The 21,678-nt window shown below is 38.7% G+C and overlaps 2 protein-coding genes across 2 annotated transcripts; one reads left to right on the top strand and one right to left on the bottom strand.

Moving 5' to 3' along the window:
- Positions 1-2,777: 2,777 nt before the first annotated feature.
- LOC140163714 (acetylcholinesterase-like) lies at positions 2,778-7,313 on the bottom strand. Its single transcript, XM_072187030.1, has 4 exons — positions 7,164-7,313; positions 4,879-5,231; positions 3,558-3,739; positions 2,778-2,923 (listed from the first exon to the last, which is right to left on the bottom strand). Exons 1-4 carry the CDS (start codon positions 7,311-7,313, stop codon positions 2,778-2,780), a joined length of 831 nt encoding a protein of 276 aa, XP_072043131.1.
- Positions 7,314-13,528: 6,215 nt separating this feature from the next.
- Positions 13,529-14,459, top strand: LOC140163713 (putative nuclease HARBI1). Its single transcript, XM_072187029.1, is given in 1 exon segment — positions 13,529-14,459. A coding segment is annotated over 1 exon segment (843 nt). The 5' UTR covers positions 13,529-13,616.
- Positions 14,460-21,678: the final 7,219 nt, after the last annotated feature.

The following is a 21,678-nucleotide window of genomic DNA, read 5'->3' as shown; positions in this document are numbered from 1 at the left end:
AGGTTATAAGTATGACAGTAGGCCTATATATAGCAGATATCAGTGTGTGGGAATAAAAGTATCTTCAGTAGATAGTAGGTGTGATTATAAAACTATCTAGAGTAGATAGCAAAGTGTGAGTATAAAAGTATATTCAGAAGATAGCAGGGTATGAGTGTAAAACGAGCTAAAGTAGATGGCAGGGTGTGCGTATAAAAGAATCTTAAGTAGATGACAAGGTGTCTGTGTAAATATATCTACAGTAGACAGCAAAGCATGAGTATAAAAATATGTAGAGTAGATAGCAGGGTGTGAGTACAAAACGTTCTAAAGTAGATATCAAGGGTGAATAAAACTCCCAACAAGTAAAAATCGGGGTGTGAGTATTTATAGTAGATATTAGAGTTTGAGAATAAAAGTATCTTCAGTAGTTGGCTGTGAGTATAAAAGTATCTTCAGTAGATTAGAGGGCGTAATTATAAAACTATCTAGAGTAGATAGCAAAGTTTGAGTATAAATGTATCTTCAGTAGATAGCAGCAGGGTATGAGTGTAAAACGAGCTAAAGTAGATGACAGGGTATGCGTATTAAAGAATCTGATGTAGATGACATATCTAGAGTAGATATCAGGGTTTGAGAATAAAAGTATCTTCAGTAGATTGCAACATGCAAGTATAAAACTATCTTCAGTAGGTAATAAAGTGTGAGTATCAAACTATCTATAAAGTTATAGAACCGTGACGCCGAAGCATGAAACACCGATTGCATTAATAAGTAGGCCTACATAATCAAACTGGTGGTGTGATTATTGCGAATATTCGCAATAATTATTGCGAATATTCGCAATAATTATTGCGAATATTCGCAATAACATTGCGAATATTCGCAATAACATATTCGCGAATATTCGCAATAACATTGCGAATATTCGCAATAATTATTGCGAATTTTCGCAATAACATTGCGAATATTCGCAATAACATTGCGAATATTCGCAATAACATTGCGAATATTCGCAATAATTATTGCGAATATTCGCAATAATATTTCTAATTTTTTTTTTTGGCACTAATATGCTTCCGTAGAACGCGGTTACTTCTGTCATCCTTTATATATTTTTTCATTCTTTATATATTTTTCTATTAAATGTGAGAGATGTGAGCGTGTGCCCACATGTCTCTACTGTACTCATGCATATTTTATTTTATTCATCAATAACAATATTTCAAAGAAATATTAGTACAAGATATTTGTCTGGTCTGTTCAATCAATTCCCCTTATTGCCCGTGATGTTGGTCACTCATACCCTGGGATTCATACTTAGCCGATCAATGACATGTTTCAATATTTTTTCCATCTCTTGGTTTTATTGATTGCTCTTTTTTACAGTCTTCAGCCCCCATTTTATTGCTCTTCAGCATCGAATAAAAATATAACGAATCGTCATAATGCACCAAGAAATCTCTGTAACATGTCCAGACTACACACAAAGACAATCGGCCAGTCACACTCGTCAGTGTTATCCTGCTAAATTACTTGTCATGGGTCCATCCTCCAACACCTACAAATTCATCTTTTTCGCTCGCACAATACCGGAATGGAATGATCTGCCACCTTCATTACTTGATTGCACAAAGTTGAGCCTCTTCAAAGCAGGACTCTGTAATATTGCATTTTTTTGTTTGTTTATTAAATGCCTTTTCTGAGCCGTGTGATCACCAGCTCTCTTATTTGATTGTGGAACCAAGAGCCTTGTTGTATCTGAAGTGGAGCGGAGTCTGGGCATATTTTCGTGCGTTGCCGTGTCGCTGAGCATGGTAAGCAGGTCACATAAATATGGTGGAGCGACATTCATCAAACACTTGTAGACATACAACAATATATTAAACTGTATTATGTCCTTCACTTGAAGCCAATGCAAGGAGTTCATGAGATCCGCAGAGCACCTGTCCCGTCCACAAGCAAAAACTAGCCTGGCCGTCTTATTCTGGACACGTTGTAGCCGTTTGAGGTCGGCTTCATGAGCACCAAACAAAAGAGAATTAGCATAGTCTATGCGGGACAGGACAAGTGCTCTGAAGGCCTGATGGAAGGCTTCCTGAGAAATAAAACGGCGTATGCGCCACAGATTGCGAATGTGGAAATTGATAGTTTTACACAGGGTACTGATATGGATGGACATGTTCATTGAATCATCAAAAGTTACACCCATATTATTTGGCGTTGTCTGGAAAAGTGAAATATATTCCCTATGGAGTACCAAATGTGACGTGGTATATCGAAAGGAGACACTTTTGGGCATGATCGTAAATGGAGAAATAGCAAAAAATCTGGCCGGTGTTGATTTTTTCACAATTTGGGTTTGTTACATATTTGTGATTTTTAAGATATTGTCTGATAATTTCAGACCGGAATATAACTGGCATCTTGTATTTTTCAGACATTTTCAATGTACATATGCATGTACATAATAAATTATTGTCAATAATATTTTTAAAGGCCGATATTTCAATTTCCAATTTTGTAATACCGTAACTTACAAACCCAATATCTTAGGAATGTCCGATTTCATTGGGGAAAACGGCGTTGTAGAGCAAAATTGAACTTGCCAAAAGTGTCTCTTTTTGATATAGCACGTCACAAATATGCTATTGAATTTATATAGGACTAATTGATGTGAAGATAATATTGTTTAGAAGTTATACAATTGATAAAATGAAAAGTAATCTTTCATTTTAAGATAACATTTCAACAATGCTACTGGTTCTCATCGATCATCGGTATACATTTTTGTATCTTTACAGTTCATTGCGAGGAGATGATATTTTCCCGTTGTCAGTATTGGGCTGGTACTCATCAAATGTATCTCTCCATTCTTCCATATCTGTGTATTTCCAAGAATGGAATTCTTCTCTCCATTGCCGCTCTGTCTCTTCAAGGTTAGCTGCGTTGAAAGTAAAATAACAATAGATTGATTATGTTGAATCCAAGTTCGCTCTGACAAACTTTGTTAGTGAGGAAGGTATGTGGGGGTGTATGGGGTGTGTGTGGGAGGGGTAGGGATAATTTTAAGCTGTGCACCTGCTCCCAGGTAGGCCTATGTACAAAGGACACGTAAGAGCGAGTGTTCACGATGTTATGGTGGTTTCATACTTTCCTGCCGCTTTGCCGCTCTGACGATGATTTTGCTTCACTGCACAGTCGCACAAGAACCGCTAGCGGTGACCAGCGGCAAGCGGATGTATCTATCACTCCACCGCTTTGCCCATGTGGCAGCATCGTTGGGAGTTCAATTGAAATCAACTCGGGAGCGGCAACATTGGCTTTCATCGTCATGCCGCTGCCGCTCAGCGGTGTGCTGATCCACTCGCAGAAAAGTACAAGCAGCATGATGAAGCGTCAGGCCGCTCAACGGCAAGCGGCAGAAAGTATAAAACCATCATTAGTATGAACGGTAATCATGGCAATGTAATTATTGTTTTTCCTGTTGCAGTTATGACTTTTATTACGATTTTTACGGAGATTTTACTAACACTTAAGCAACATTCTGTAAAATTTGAAGGAGTACGGGTACGTACCTGTAAATGTTGTTAATTGCTCCAGGTGTTCGTTCCAAAAATGGCATTCATCAGCCTTGAGTCCTCTACCTGTCGTCATGTTGATAGCAAGCTCTTTATATTGTAACTCAGGGAGAGTGAATGCTGGCCATGCTGTGTCGTCATTGTATGGAGGTGATGAGAAGGATTCTTTGTTGGGGTTACTAAAAGATAAGACATTAGATAAGATTATGTTTTGATACTAAATAAAACGTTAAATGGTAATCAAAATAAAGTTATATTTGTGTAAATGCTGCTACAGACTTTTTAGTGACATGATGTACAAAATTTGATGCAACGTACATGCCTTCGTTATGTAAAGGTATAGACAGGTATTGTTGGTCGAAGCAGCCAAAAAAAATCTCATTATTCATTATTTGAATCAATATATTATTAAAACATAAGACGTTGATGTTTGCACAAGTTTATTCTACAAATCATATACTTTGAATCCTTGCTTGATTTATTGTTGTTAATGAGTTATGTACGTTTTACAAAAGTGTTGTTCAGTCTTCTTTACAACAGAACCACGAGACCTACAAAGGTATATTTGTGATATTTGAATTCTTCTTAACGCTCGCTATGAAATGATCAATGCAATTTTCGTCAAAGCTCATTACCATTCGCAAGATACTGTGAACTACCAAATCGCAACAGTTTAAAATAGTTTATAACCTTAATATTCCATTTCTATTTCCAGTAATGATTAACTTCTAACGAATGTTTCATGACGTAAAAGCGATACTATATTTCCACCAGATATTCGACATAACATATAATTGATTTTTCGTCAACACACACTCTTTAGAAGATAACAATTATTTGATATGAATTAGATTGAATCACGAATACTTGTTGAACGGGTATTCTACCAGTCTACGTAGAATATTTGGAGTCTGTACGGCCCTCAAAACGGCTTCGGCGTTTTTATTATTTTCTTCTTTTTTTATTGGTTGCTAACAAAACAAACTTGTATGACTCACAATCTGTTAGAGATATATCACAAGGAGACATTTTCTATGAAAAATCTTTGATCTGAAAGTCCGTGAAAAATGTGTGTTGGATAACGCGGTAGTGATATGACTGTTGTGGTTTTGAGCTCACCCAGTTTTGGCAAAGTTAGTCCAATATTTCATAATTTGATGCGAAAGCGTCATTTCCTCCTCTGGATATTTATGAAATTCCAGGTGGGACGAAGGTTCAAATGGATAACCAAACACAAATTGAAGTTCCTCCCCGTGTGTAGTCATGTACGGCAGCTATGGCGTGCAATCTAGCCTCAAAAATTGCCGGACAAGAATACCAGTAATCGGTGGCAACGTTTTTCCAGTCTTCATAATAATCTGCTGCTGGGTCATCAACTTTCGCCCAATCCAGGTACACCTGTGTGAGTCCTTCTTCTATCAAATCATTTATGTAACGGCCATATGCAGTTAACAAAGCAGTGAGTTCTCGGTCAAATCGTTTCTTAGACACGTATGGCGTTTCTGAGCTATTCAAATAAGATGGGAAAGAGTACAAGATAAACACCGAAGCTTCGTCCTTGTTGAAGCCATGAATGAGTGGGCACTTTTTGAAGTTATTATTCTTGGCGGATGTCCTGGGTAGTTCGACGAGGAAATTATTGTCAACACACAGTGCTGCGTAATATCCAAACTGTCATAAAAAGAACAGAACACACATCATTGTGAATATAAACTGCAACAACCTACCGTGAAAACTCGATAGTTAGCATACGGTAAACATTCGCCTAATGGCGCACCTGGGCTCCTTTGCCTTGGGGTAAATTTCATGTACAAATAGAGAGCTCCCTCCTTTAAATATCACAACAAGAATTAAGGTTCCGTGCCCTTATTTGATGGTGGGATTTTTATGGAAGGGTACTTTTAGTTTGTGCCTAAAATTTCAATTATGTCAAGGGAGCTCATGGCGCTATTAGACGAACGTTTACGGTATGTGCTTACTATGGAGCCCTTTTGAAAACATGAAATTTTACCAAAATAAACTCCGCCACTTTACCATCTCAGCTAATGGAGTTGAGACACACATTTGCAGGTTTACTTGTTCGTATATAACTATGTGTATCGATGATTTGCTCAAAACCCTTTACACTGTTGTGGATGGGGCTCTTCATGTTTGCATGTTTTAAAAGCGCTCGATAGTAAAGCATATATGCTAACTATTGAGTTTTTACGGCAATAAACAATATTTATTAACAACATCGGGATCTCACCAGCAGTTCATATCATGTTGTTGTTATTAATAATGTTGTTCTTGTCATTGACTGAAGTAAGGTTATTAACCTACCTGATAAGACGCTTGGTTTAGAACCTCGGCATCTACTTGTAGGCTAGGATAGGTGAAGGTTAAACAAATTGCAATAAAAAAATTTTCACTGCAGTGCATTTCAGTGAGGTCCCCTAAATGGCTACCTAAAAGTCCAAAAATATCCATGTAGTGGAAGTGTGCCTTATATGCATAAATCCAATATGGCCGCTATTTCGACAATTTTCGCCGAGATTTCTTATCGTAGGTCGATGTTGTGGCACTTAAAAGCACAAAGTTCACATTTATATGGGTGAACTATGTTTTATATATCATATTAAGAGACATATCTTGTTTAATTGTGTATCGCAGTATTCAAAAATCCAAAATGGCCGCCGATATTAAGATTAACACACAGATTTTTAGGCCAATAGTATTAGTTTTAACCTGGAAATTGAGGTAAAGGTAAAAAATTATTTTTTCTGGAATAGGTCTAGAAATATGTGTAAAATCACTGATAAAAAGTCCCCGCAAATCCCCTGTGGGCGTTTTTCAAAATCCAAGATGGCGTCCAAAATGCCCGCCATTTTCATATTTTTTCATAATTCCCAACAATACTAGCTGGAAAACGGGCTGGAAACACAAATAAGGTATGTTTTGAGGTATGATAAATATTTATAAATCCACATTAAGATGATTCAACCCTTGCAAGTGTCCAAAATCCAAGATGGCATCCAAAATGGCCACCATTTTCATGTTTATCTCATAATTTCCAAATCATACTAGCTAGAAACACAAGTAAGGTATCTAAACATATGTTTTGAGGTATGTGGAATTGTTATAAATTCCATATTAAGATGATTCAACCCTTGCAAGTATCCGAAATCCAAAATGGCGCCCCAAATTTGCCGCCTTTCCAAAGCCCGGATCTGTAATGTAAAAATCACAAAGTCAATTTGAGACCAAACTAGGGCATCTGGAGCCATACGATTGGGATGAAACCTCCAACTATAGAAACCAAACTCAATTGGCTAAAAATGGCAACAGATTGAAAATTTGTGGTTGAAGAGGTACGTTGCTCCAGTTATAAAATACCTTAATTCTAAAGTTGTTTCATTTGGTGCTGTGTTGCAACAAGTATGGCCACTGCATTTTCTGCACATTGCTGTACACTGAAGGCCTAGTTTCTGGCAACTACATGTCATAGTGTTGCATCCATCAGGCTTACATCCACAAGACACCATGTGGTGGTACTCATTAAAGTGAATCATATTTGCTGGCCCCATAAAGCTGAAGGATGAAGCCTTCACCTTATTTCTATACCTCATCATGCGTACTCGTACTGTTCGCAAAAGTCCCTAGGAAGTCATCTTTGTCTTTCTTGTGTACCATGTTGAAAGGGTTACGCTTTCCCCGGCGATAGATGGCTGAGACTGTGTCACACCCTGTGAGTGTCACACCCTGTGATGGCATGTCAATCCCGGTATTCTGTAGGATGGTTCTTAACCGAATACAACAGACTGTAGATAACCATCTGAGAGAGGAAAAGTGTCGGTTCAGGAGTTCCAGATGCACCTCAGATGCAGTTTACAGTACGCCAAATCTTTGAAAAGGCTTAAGAAAGACGCATTCAATACACTGGAATTTTGTAGACTTCAAAACAGCATTTGACACCATATGGACAGATGGAGGGGAGCCCTTTGGAAATGTCTGCGATCAGTAGACCTCATTGCAAAAATGTATGAGCAATCCAAATGCTCAGTCGTGGTAAAAGGAAAGATCGCCGATTGGTTTGAAGTCCTAGTTGGTGTTAGACAGGGATGTCTTACAGGGATGTCTTCTCTCACCATGCCTCTTCAATCTATATCTGGAGTTTGTCATGAAGGACGTCCAAAATCTAGACTCAGGTGTGCAAATGGGTGACATCCGATATGCAGATGACACCAAAATCATGGATATGGACTTTGAGAACCTACAAATCTCCGCTAATGAATTGGAGAAAGCATGCAGCAGCTGGGGAATGAAAATTAACCCAACAAAATGCAAGATCATATCTGACGATCCAAGAACTATCATGCTGAACCAGATGCCATTTTAGTAAATAACTTCGTCTTTCTGGGTAGTAGTGTGCCCTCAGTAGAAGAGGATATTAAATGTCGCATACATTTTCTCAGTTCCAAGCTCGAAATGCATGGTTGCGCTGTATTTCATGCAAGAGAAGATGCAGATCTGTTAATTGTAACTACAGCAGTATAAGCAGCTAAGTTCAAAGACACCGTTCTTGTCGGTGATGACACCGACCTTCTCATCTTGCTGATTTTCTACGCTGATCTGAATGCAAAGGACATCTTTTTGCATCTGAGCCCAAGGCAAACTCAAGAAGAACCGGACAATGCGGACATGGAATATCAAGCAGCTAAAGGAAACCCTAGGAAGTAGTGTGTGTGGCGACATTCTCTTTGTCCATGCTCTTCTGGGCTGCGATACAACTCTCGCATATTTGGACTTGGGAAAGGTGTATCACTGAAGAAAATCATGAAGAATGACTACTTCTGTGAGCTTGCCAAGGTATTTAGTAAGCCAGCGTCAGACCTGAAGGACACCATTATTACAGCTGGAGAGAAGGCAATTGTATGCCTGTATGGTGGTGACTCAACAGACGATCTGGACTCTTTGAGGTACAGAAGCTATTGCGTAAAGGTACCATCAATCACGTCTGCCTTAGAAGCAAAGACTTTGCCACCAACTTCAGCAGCAGCAAAGTTCCACAGTCTGCGTGTGTACTATCAGATATTAGAATGGAAAGGAATGGCAGGCGACCTGACACCGGGAGACTGGGGTTGGCACTGGCAGGTCATGCATGGGAAATATCTTCCAATACAAACTGATAAACCACCAGCACCCGCATCACTCCTTAAAGTCATCAGATGCGGATGCAAGAAAGACTGTGCAACCAAGAAATGTACATGCCGGAAGTATGGCCTCCAATGTTCAACAGCCTGCACTGATTGTCGTGGCAATAGTTGCACCAACTCTCCACCACCAGACCTAGAACTTGATGCTACTACTGATCAGCCTGCCACATAAATGTAACTTAACTTAAAATATGTATACCACAATGTTAACCTCATGATCTGCATCCTGAAATAACAACTGAACTGGGATTGTAAACCAATATAGACATATTACAGCTGCTCTTTGATGCACTGTAAGGTTAGAATCAAAATCAAATTCATGCAAATTAACCCACTTTTTTTGAAAATGTATGTGTTTATGCAAATTAAAGAACCTAAATTATGATAGGTCTACATTTGAAATTCAAAAATAATTTTACAACATGAATAGACCAAATTCTAATAATTGGCGTATTCACATCGCAAACACTGAGCGATCTGTGCTGAAACTGAGGCAGAACTAAGCTAGACCTGATCCCAGTACTTGGTGAGTGTAGCCTGAATGCCCCTGAAAGGTACCGGGACCAGAACTAGCTTAGGTCTGGATCGTTTTCAGCATTGATCCAGGTACATAGTTTATCATAAGAAAGGTCTATAAGTGTTGTCGCAATTATTCTGATCATTATTATTATTTATAATCAGTTCTCTACAAAAATGTCTAATTTGGCAGCCATTTTGGATTTATGCAAATAAAGACACTTAAGCTAAGGCATATGAAACCTTGTGCAAACAAAAACATTCTTTAAAATAACATTATAGACATTCAAAGTACATTAAAAGTATGATAAAAGGTATGTATGGTGACAATTTTGACCAAATCTGTGAGAAAACCATGGAATTGGCGGCCATTTTGGATTTATGTAAATTAGGCACACTTCCACTACATGGATTTTTTTGGACTTTTAGTATGTCATTTTGGGGACCTTTCTAAAATGCATTGCAGTGAAAAAGTTTTTATTGCAATTTGTTTAACCTCAAAACACAATATTCCTAGCCTATATCGTCAGCGACAGAGTTGGATCTCTTCATTTTATTAAAACAATAATGCACTTATCATTCCCTGAATTGGTTTAGCATCTGACTCGTAAAGCAGAGGTTCCAAGTTTGCTTTTACATGTACATGCATATGGTGTATGATTAATATTGTTGACACAACAAAGCTAGTGAGCCAATCCATGTCAACTCCAGGGATGTGCACCGCAGCACCTCTTCATTTTTTTTCTTTTTCTGTGTGGTGGTAGATATTGATGAGAAAGTAAAATCCTGAAAATTTGAGCTTCATACTCTATTTCGTTTTCCCGTGGCATCAATTTGAAATTTAGGGGGGTCAGCGTAAAAAATGTGTCGCAACGCGAAAGACGACGTTTGGAGGTCCATAAATGTATAAAGGGAACCCCCTACAACTTTGAAAAGTATGTATCCTGGGATACTTTTTTGTGTAGAATTCAAATCTGGCATCAGAAAACCATCCAGGACCAACTTCGGGGGGTCAGAACTCCAAAAGTAAAAATTATTTTACTGTCCATTTTTTGAAGATATGTTCTTGGACAACATTTCTGAGAGATATTGGCTTGGGGTCTTGATGGCTTCAACACATCACTTAGGTTTGCCTACTCCATAGAGTGGTACACATTTTTGATTTTGCATGTATAATGACTTAATGTACAACTCTATGGAGAAGGCAAATCTAACTGATGTGTTGAAGCCATCAAGACCCCTAGCCAATATCTCTCAGAAATGTTGTCCAAGGACATATTTTCAACATACCTGATGGTTGGTGGTGGGTCAAAATGTCTGACATTGGTTTTCAGGGGGTCAAAATGTACAAAAAATGTACAATTGGGGTTTTGCATGGGTAATATCTCAGCTAAAAGTATTCTAATAGGCTCAATATTGGATAAGAGCAATGTCCTAAAAAATGGACAAAAATTATTTTTACTTTTGGAGTTCTGACCCCCGAAGTTGGTCCTGGATGGACGAAGTTGCATGTTGAGGGCCCTATATCTTTTAAAGTAAAGGAGGTTTTTTGATGCCAGATTTGAATTCTACACAAAAAATTACCGCAGGATACATACTTTTCAAAGTTGTAAAGGGTTCCCTTTATACATTTATGGACCTCCAAACGTCGTCTTTCACGTTGCGACACATATTTTACGCTGACCCCCCTAAATTTCAAATTGATGCCACGGGAAAACTTAATGGAGTATGAAGTTCAAATTTTCGGGATTTTACTTTCTCATCAATATCTACCACAACATTGCAAAAAGAAAAAAATCCCTGGAGTTGACATAGAATGGGTCTATATCGTATTCATGGTAGTCCAACAGAGTTACATTTTGCTGATACAGATTGTTAGCCAACTTCTAATATTGTATAATTAGTATGCTAGTAATCGTTATATGTTAATATTACTTTCGATGTGTCACCGTTATGCATATAATTCACATTGATATATTAATTTACGGAAATAATATACTACAATCCCGGAAAAAATGTGTTCGAACACCCACTGTAATTCCCATGTTCTTCTTATCATAGCGCGCACGCTATATGAGTCACTGGAAAATAAGAATTATAATATTGTTGTCTCAACGTTCATCTTAAGCATGCCCCCTCCCCTTTCCCCACCAAAAATGTTGGGCGAAGATATGGTGAGGATGAGCATATTGGGCATGCCAATATTGTACGGGGGTAGAAGGGGACCATTTCCAATATGGCCTTAAAAGTGTTCGAACAAATATTTCTAAGATTGTCTGAGGAATTCCTAAATCAGTGTTTGCTACTTCACATTTGGGTTCACAACTTCAGATCCAGTAGAGCGATTGAAATGAAACTTACACATGTTAGTTTATATTATATTAAGGAACATAGGGAATAAAAAATATTACATTACATTCACAAATATTTCAGGGATCGGTCACTTTAAATATATATTTTCATCAAATTTTGAGTAAGTTAAGTCGAATAAGACGTATAATACCATATAGCAATTTGGATAGTTAATAAGTTGAACATCTTTTGGAAAATCATTCACTATTTTTTATATTTGCTATGCACGTATTGTGGATTTCACTCTCAAAGACAGATGAATATTACAATTGTTAATTAATATTCATATTTCTCGGAAACACGTGGGATTAATATGAAAAAATTAAAATGAGTGACAGTCTGGATATCCCGGCTTTAGATATGACATTGCTGGCTACAGTACCCAGTATAAAATAAATGACTTTAGTGGAAATATTTCACTCAATCTTCATGGAATCTTCATAGACATCCACTGTTAGTTTACCTTTTGTTGTCTCCCTGCTCCCTGACCAGCCTGGGGCCCTACCAGTGCCTTGGTCGGGGTTGGGGTCCTGCGGCCTGCATGTGGCTGGAGGTCTGCTCCGGGTGTCCCGCCTGACCCTGATCCACTCTTCTTGCCGATTACCTTTTTAAATATGTGTGCTAGTTTTTTACTATGTATATTATTGTTCCATCTGTATTTTTATATGTTGTATCTTGTGTATTTTAATGTTGGCCTTGTGCCACCTGGGCACCTTGGGGGGAACAATGCCAGTGCATTGAAAGGTCAACCCAGGTTAAATAAGAATGAAATAAATAAATAAATAAATAAATAAATCATTATCAATTATTGTAAATTATTTAAAAATAAAAAAGTCACATGCAGTATAACTTGATGAAATAATGGCGAACACAACCAACTGGGATAGCAACGATATGTCATCTCAATATATGACTGATTCTACCAACATGAGTTCTGACGCACAGAATCCACTTCAGTGGCTACCAACTAGACCATTACTTTACTTTCAGCAATTTCCCATTGAAGTCCAAATTGGCATGGCCATTTTGTGCGGGGTTTTCACACTCGTGACAGTGATTGGCAATTTGGTTGTACTTTATTCTTACGCCACAACGAAACAATTGCGCACTTTATACGCCAATTACTTTATCTGTGGTTTGGCTCTTGTAGATCTCATCCATGGGTCAACGGTGCTGCCTTTATTCTCAATATATTGGATTGTTGGACTCTGGCCATTTTCAAAGCAACTTTGTGAAGCCTACAAATTCCTTAATCACGTCATAGGCTTTACAAGTTACCTTTTTACTCTCGTTATATGCGTCGATCGCTACCGAGCCCTTTCACAACCATTCTAACATTTGCGACAGCGATCCAAACTTCGTGCTGTTTTTACAATGTCAGCGGTTTTTGCAATAGCAGTACTGTCTTGGATCGGACCTTTGATAATTTGGCCTCGCGTAGGTAAAAGAGTGCCTCCTCAATATACAACTCTGCTATGTTACCCTCATTATGGCAGAGTCAAGCCATTTGCGCTATTTGCTATTTTCTACATTGCCTGGCTACCCTTTCTTCTAACTTGCATAATGTATCTCCTAGTTTTCCGAATTCTGAAACAACGTTCAGGTTTCGTGGAAGGAACAAAAGCGATGCGAATTTGAAAGCACGTGCAGGTAAACAGAAAATGGCGACAATTTCGGCAACTATTGAGAAGCGCGAATTGCAATTGAGTCGGTATATTGATGATAATGGTGGAAATGAAACGACCGAATCTGGTATCGACAATCCAGGGGCCTATTTCACTAACGTCTTGCGATCATCGCTAAGACCCAAATTGATCGCTAAACCACAAATCCGTCGCAATTTAGCGAGCGATTTTACAAATTGCTTTCACTAACACTTTGCGATGATTTATGTCATCGCAAAGTTTGAAATAGCGATGGATTGTTTGCGATGACTACTTTGTAGTCGTTGGGTAATCGCAAAGGTAGGTAAATTGATCGCTAAGTGTATCACATGTTAAATTTCGCGCCATTTTATTTTTTAGCTTTTGTTTACAATCCGTTATCTTGCTCTAAGTCGGAGGATTTTTTCGTTTTAATGGCGGCTCATCTACTTTATATTAACAATGCAAGGGCTTTACGGAGGGAGAGGGTTTTCAGGGACAGAACAAATCCATTGGATAGTTATCATGACAAGAAAATGCACAAATATTATCGATTTACACGACGGGGTGTTATGCATGTCATCGATTTGCTAGAGCCACAGCTTCGACCCGCAACATCCAGGAGTCACTCCATTGATGCAACAACGCAGATCTTCGTCGCCCTGAGGTTTTATGCCACAGGGTGCTTCTACACCACCACATCTGAACATCATGGAGTGTCCGAGGCGAGTGCTTGCAGGATTGTTCATCGGGTTACCAACGCAATCATCAACATCAAAGATGAACATGTCCAGTGACCGACAACAGCAGCAGAAATAGGGTAGAAACAGTGGGACTTCTACACCCTTTGCGGTTTCCCAGGCGTCATCGGAGCAGTTGACGGCACTCACGTCTCTCTCGACAGTTGCCCGTATGGACCAAACGAACATGTGTATGTAAACCGGCATGGCGCCCACAGCATCAATGTTCAGTTGGTTTGTGATGCTAACTACAAGATCCTGAATGTAATCTCCCGATGGCCGGGATCCACCCACGATTCCCGCATCCTGCAGAATAGCGCCATTTGGGAGATGATGGAGAGAGGTCGTCTGGAAGGGTGTCTCCTTGGAGACTCTGGTTATCCACAGCGCAGGTGGTTGATGACACCAGTGAGGACTCCAATCAACGATGGCCAGCGAGCATATAATGAGTAAGAACAATTTTAATGCTTTGAATATAAATAGGGCCTACTAATTAGGCTATCATGGCTATAGGCCTACCGTACCCAGCAAACATTAAACTGATTTCAACATCATTCGCAAAAGGTTAGAAAAGGTTGCCGGAAACTGTTTAAATGTCGGGTTATAGGCCTATGCCTATAAAAAGTATATATAAAACGTTTACATAACATTAAAAACATTTTTGATTAACTTGATAAAACATTCAAACAGAGGCCTAATGTTATATTAATATGATGACAAAATATTTGATACAAATGTTTGCAAAAATACTTACAATAATATTTTTGAAATCATCTTCATAATATTGTTGCAGTGAGGTTTCGTACAAAACGTTTTATAACGTTTTCATGACCTTTATAATAACCCGACATTTAATGTTATTAAAATGTTTTTACCAAAATCAAAACCCAAAAGGTAACCTGTTTAAAATGTTTTAAAAACGTTTTGTGTTTGCTGGGTAGTCCTACTAATTAATAAATAGCTTATTCAAATAACAGTTTCGACAATTCTTATGCGTGCAGGGCTTACGTCATTTGGTAGGCCTATAATTATAGTAGGCCTAATAGGACCCATAGGGTACCTGCAGGGAATATGGGACCATTAAGGACGTTTAGCTTATTTGCATAAAAACTAAAGAAGATATGTCCACAAGAGATTGTTATGATGAACAAGTGGTCAAAATAGTAGCACATTGGAGTTATTAAGTGCTCAACTTCGGGAGCAAATAGCTGCTATTATTTATTTATATTAATATTTATATTTATATTTATATTTATATTTATATTTATATTTATATTTATATTTATATTTATATTTATATTTATATTATTTATATTAAAGGGAGGCCATTTACATTTCAGCACAACTCTTGATAGAATTCTGTCAAGTTTGTTGTTTTTCTAGAAATTATAGTTAGCTAAAGAAGGGGTTTTCCACTTGTTGGATATCCATATTTCGTGGTTAGTGGTTCTTTGTAGCCCTGCTTGGCAAATAAGTATGATATCCACATTTTGCGGTTGGTGGCTTTTGTTTTATACTTTTTACTTTTTTTCAATTTTTACATCATAATAATTTCCCTCATTCTTCAGGCCCTGCCAATTGGGGGGCTAATTTATAGTTTAAGCTTGTTGGATATTCACATTTCGCGTATAGTGGTTGTTTTTAGCCCTACGGGACAAACTAGTTGGATATTCACATTTCGTGGTTAAGTTAAGGCGTGGGGTATGGACGAACTTGAAGTATAGGTATCTGGAGAGGGGAAGCAACGAGTTACCCCAAATCACAGCGACATGCCTCCCAGGCTCTCCGGTACTATATATCAGCTTAAATAATGTATCGTTTATTTTGGAATTTTAAAATAGCTCCTATTCGGCCCTGAGTGCAGAGCCATTATGAGTTACTATTATTATTAAGAAAACAATGAAAATGGAGCTTCAAGTAGTATTACTTGCTTAGGGTGTCGAAAATATATGTTTTACTTGCTAAGGGGTAAAAAACGCCAATACTTGTTTAGAGTAGAAAATTACACTTGTTATACTTGTTTAGGGGTGTATTTGCAGTCGTTGCACATACTTGTTTAGGGTGCTTTTGAAACTCCATGGCCACGCATGATACCCCCTTGTCAATGACCAGTGCCCCCCCCCCCCGGTATTATTTATTTATATTTATGAAATAAAACATCACGATTTTCATCACGAAACAAATATAATGCATAAGAAATCGTTTGTTTTAATTAAAAGATTTAATTAAAAGATGGCTGACTGAGACACACTCCTCAGTGAGCTCTGACTAATGGCCAATAAACAACATTACCAGTAGTAGTTAATATCACCAAACCTTATTAAATCTTCATCTTTAACATCAATGTACCAAGCTATGTGTTTCAGCTGCGGATATTGCTGTGATTTCTTGTGATTTTCATTAGCTCAATAGTGGTAGCAGAATTCAACAGTCTGGGTGATGATTGCATGGAGTTCAGTCAACCGCAGCACCACCAAAACACAGCATAGGCTAGCATCCTCAACTGCTAAAAGCACGTTATCATCAGATCAATAAGGTGAGACCATTCCAATTGTGTTTCCTGACCCTACTAAGATGTTACGATCCTTTGTCATCGGAAGCTTAAGCTTAAGCTTAATTATACTGCTTACAGTATCCACCAACCACCAGACCTTTCAGGATGGCACACTTGACTTGTGTGGTGATGCCGGTCTTTATATGGGATCATGCACAAGCCACCAACAGATGCTGCAAGTCCACGGCAGTCAAAACTTATGTGTTCCTTCTCTGAATGTAGACTTTGTTGTACAACTGTACACTACCAGTTTTCTACCTCCCATACCTACTGGATGTACTCATAAGGTTACTCGGTACCCCCAGGGTTGCTACTACGGTCATCCAATTTTGTACGGACCTAACACCTGTAGTACATATCATGGTTATCGTATAACTCTTTCCAATGATGTGGATACCAATCCGGGTCCGGTACTTAACCCATGTGCATGTTGTAATCGTCCAGTTGCTAAAAATCACCGACGCGTTACCTGCCAGGTTTGTCAAAAAGCTTGCCATGCAATTACATGTGGTAGACTTTCTACTGCCGAGTACCACCTAATCAGCAGTCAAACCAGCAAAGCATGGATTTGTCCCCGTTGTCTGATGAATGAGTTACCTGGGGATGTGATCCCTACTCCCTTTGATAACACAAATTTTCCCAACATTCCCGAAACCATGGTACTGTCATTGCCGACCTCAAGCAATTTAAAGGTCTGAAATTCCTTCACCTTAATGCTCAGTCAGCATATGCTAAAATGGACGAAATAAGACTCTGTGTTCTTGAAAGTGATCCTGACATTCTGGGTATTACGGAAACATGGTATGACGACAGTGTTGATAACTCTGAAATTAACATACATGATTACAACATTTTCAGATGCGACCGTAGTGATGGACATGGTGGGGTGATTCTCTATGTCCACAGCAGAGTGGAAGCCAACCAGCTGATAATTCTGCAACCAGACAACAGCAAGGTTGAAACCCTGTGGCTGAAAATTTCTATCCCTAAAACACGCCCAATACTGGCAGGTATTGTATATGCCCCTGACGTTTGTAACCAGTTTTTCGAAATCCTGGAGTATGTGATGGATGAAGTGAATGCCATTAGTACCTCATCTCGTACACCTGGAGAGATCATATGTTTTGGTGACTTTAATTGTGATGGTTTAAAACCCAAAGACTGGGAATGGAAAACACTTTCTAACATCATGAATACTTACCAACTCAGTCAAATAATTACTAGTCCCACACGTATTACTCAAACCAGTAAAACTTGTATAGACCACTTCTGGACATCCCGTCCTGAGATGTACACTAAAAACAGGGGTTATTACACTTGCCATCAGTGACCATTCATTAGTTTATAGTATAAGAAAAAATCCTAAACGTATCAAAGGACCTTCTCGCATCATTAAAGCGAGATCTTACCGCCGCTTTGATGATGTTGCTCTTATTGAGGATTTAGAACAGGTTCCGTGGGGTACGGTTGAAGACTCGGATGACCCCGGCTTGGCATGGGGCATGTTTGAAAGTTTATTTATTCCCATCTGCGATGTTCACGCCCCATTTAGGCAGGTTAAAATTCCAAACAATCCTCCTCAGTGGATTGATGATGATTATATTGCGTGCAGACAAGACCTTGTGCGTGCAAAATCTCATGCCCAAAATACCTGCTCTGAGGTTGACTGGGATGCTTTTAGGTACATCAGAAACAAAACTAACAATCTTGCTACCAGGCTCAAGCGGAATTTCTTTGAGTCTTCAATCAATGAAGCTGGAACAAACTCACATAAATTGTGGAAAACAGTTAAAACTGTGCTTCCCGGTTCTAAACAACAATCAATCAACAGCATAAGAATAGGTGATGAAATTGTCAATGATGGTAATTTAATTGCTAATCATTTCAATGTTTTCTTCTCAAACATAGGTCAAAATCTAGCCGATGCCATTTGTTCCAACCAACCCCCTATGAATGTCAATCTACCTTGCACTGAAGAGACGATACCGGAGGAGAGTCCTTTTTTTCTCTAAGATATCTGAGGAGGATGCTCTTAAGCTTCTCAAAGGTATTGATAGTAAGAAAGCCACTGGTCTGGACAATATCAGTCCAAAACTCCTCAAAATTAGGTACGTGCAGTTATGTAGGCCACTAACCTACATCATGAATCTTAGTCTCTCCACCGGTGTCGTACCTTCTGCATGGAAGAAAAGCAGAGTTTCTCCAATATTTAAAGAGGGTGACCACATGGACACTAGCAATTATAGGCAAATATCAGTCATCCCGGCCTGTATGAAGGTGTTTGAAAAGTTGGTCCATGGCCAGCTTTACAGCTACATCACAGATTGCAATCTTTTGTCTCCTAACCAGTCGGGCTTCAGGGCCATGCACTCTACTCAAACATGCCTTCTCGGTGTTACCGACTACCCACGGTATCTCGATTGCAGAAAAAAGTTTGCCGGCGCTCGTCGCTATCTGGGAGTTTTCACCGTTGGTGGCGCTGTACACACAGTGTTAATAATGTAAACAAGACGTGAAAAATCCTCTCGCGTAAATATTGACAAGGTCCATTTAGTGAACTGTAAAATCAAATCTGGGGGTTGTATAATGTTTGTGATGGTTTAAAATAAAATTATATTGTTATTTGAGCTTATTTGGAAGGTTTTTGCAGCATTTCGTTTCGTTTTTCGTTTTTTAAGCTTCTAGAATGTGTGGCCGGTTCGATGTATGTGACTTATATTCCGCGGTGTCGTATATGCTTGGAGGCTTTAAAACATGCTGATATCAGTTCTTATATTTTAAAAATTACAGAAAATCATTTATTTATTAATATTTTACTTGATAAATGTACTTTTCTCTTTCGAAAAACGTGAAAAACAGTCTATTGCCATGAAGTTCAAATAAAATATGCCTCACGTGAGGTACCGTCCTCTTTAACTACGTCATCTTGTTGCCACACTCAACTTTGTACTGATTAGCGCCCAAAGGTGACGTGTTGCTATACTTTTGGGGTGTTTTTCATATCGGTTTGATTCATTAACGAGAATTGGGCGTAGGAACGTAATGTGTGTACCAATAAACCACCTAATCACGTTAATTGTGTGACAATACAACCAGCAATACAATCAATGAAGGACGCAAGTTATTTATAGAATCCACGATTCGACGTTAAATCTAGATGTTTAGCAGTAAAAAAATAACAAAACACTTTAAGGCGATGTATTAATATTTCGCCAGGTACGGTCCTTTTCAATAAAATTAATGCTTATTGTAATCGTAGAATAAACCCGACTTATTGTCTAGGAAGTCTTTTTTTTTTATTACTTCACCTGGTAGTAATAATGTAAAAAGGGATTCCCCGCGTGTTGTTGTTTATACCCTGGGTGTACAAGTCTGGCATGTCTGGCCTTGAAAACGACAGGTGCGCGTATACATGACGCTGAACGCAAACCACCTGTGTGACATGAATGCATGGTGTACGAATAGGTGTACTGTATACTGTCAAGGATTCTCGAGTACTAATATACTGATACTGTACACATGTGTGATTAAGCATGCTTGTCGTCTGACCAGTTTGAACATCAAACGAACGAATTACGAATGCATTTTGATGTCCCATTTTGCTGTAAATATGCTAGAATATATCAGTCATCGTGGTCATGCATGGCAGTGCAGGATTGATACCGGCAAATTGAACCGTCGACGAGTGGAAATAATTCAATGATCGACATGCACAAATTCTCTGATCACCAGATTCTGCACACGTGTATCCACTCAGGTCAGGTCAGATTGAGATTATGAGAATACCAAGAAATGAAGGAGACGTATGACACAGTCACAGTGCACAGTAAGTAACACTTCCATGTTTATTCTAATCTTGCAATGTAGTTTTAATAAAACTTTAGTTTCAGCTCTCTCAACATGCTCAACTGAGTTTTAACATGTCAAAATAACGTTTACAATGTAAGCTTACATTGCTCATGAGAGGTGGCACGTGGCAGGAGTGCAATAATTTAATATTTGTACCCCAGGGGTGGTGAATTCTCAAAATGGTGTGCCAAAAATTGCTCCCCCCCCCCCCTTGGCTTTGCCAAAAAATCTTAGCCCCCCGGCCCTTTTGACGTGCCAAAAAACCTTTGCCTCCCCTTTTGATGTGACAAAAACTTTTGATGTGACAAAAAATCATTAGGGGCTGTGCAATAATTATGAGCCCCCCGAGTAAAATTTCCAAAAATTCTCAAAATGGTGTGCCAAAATTGCTTCCCCCCCTTGGCTTTGCCAAAAATCTATGAACCCGGCCCTTTTGACGTGCCAAATTATGCAATAAATTGTGCAATAATTATGAGCCCCCGAGTAAAATTTCCAAGCGGCTTGCCAAAAATCGCCTGCCCCCACCTCTCAGCCTGCCAGAAATCGCTTGCCCCCCCTCCAAAAATTCTTTGCCCCCCCCTTGAACATGCCAAATTTTTGGGATCCCAAATTGCAAACCTTAAATGGTCTAGATATGTAGCCTACATGTGTGTTGCGAGTGCAGCGTTTGCATAAGCATTTCCGTACTGTTTTCCTAAGCCTTTTTAGAGCATTTTATTAAAAAGGCGTCCCATGAATGCGTGCCAAAAATTGCTTGCCCCCCTCTCGGCTGGCCAAAAATTGCTCCCCCCCCCCTTTCGGCTCGCCAAAAATTCCCTCCCCCCTGAATTTTACCCTCACCCAGGGCTCATAATTATTGCACAGCCTGACCTCCCCCCTTTACACATGCACGATTTTTTGGAATCTGAATTTAAAACCTTAAAAATTGTCTTAGGCCCTTCGCACTTGATTCTTAGTTTCCTGTTTACCGCCCGCGTCCAAAATTGAAAATCTCAAAATAATTAATTATTTTATTTTTATTTCTAATTTTCTCCTTTAAAATAACTTTCAACTACTTCTACTTGCCATTTTCTGCCCCACCTTCACTTATTTATAAAATCAAATATTGTTCTGAAATAATTAAATGCCCGCTCTAGTCAAAATGAGTCAATAGTTGCTTGTAATAGTTCAAACTAAATAAAGAAAATAAAAGATAATTAATAATTAAAAGTCACCTCATCCCTTTTTCAAAATTTTTAACAGGAAACTAATAATCAAGTGCGAAGGGCC

The sequence above is a fragment of the Amphiura filiformis genome, chromosome 11 (genome assembly GCF_039555335.1).
Source record: "Amphiura filiformis chromosome 11, Afil_fr2py, whole genome shotgun sequence".
Lineage (NCBI taxonomy): Eukaryota > Metazoa > Echinodermata > Ophiuroidea > Amphilepidida > Amphiuridae > Amphiura > Amphiura filiformis.
This window is presented reverse-complemented; position numbering and strand designations above follow the sequence as displayed.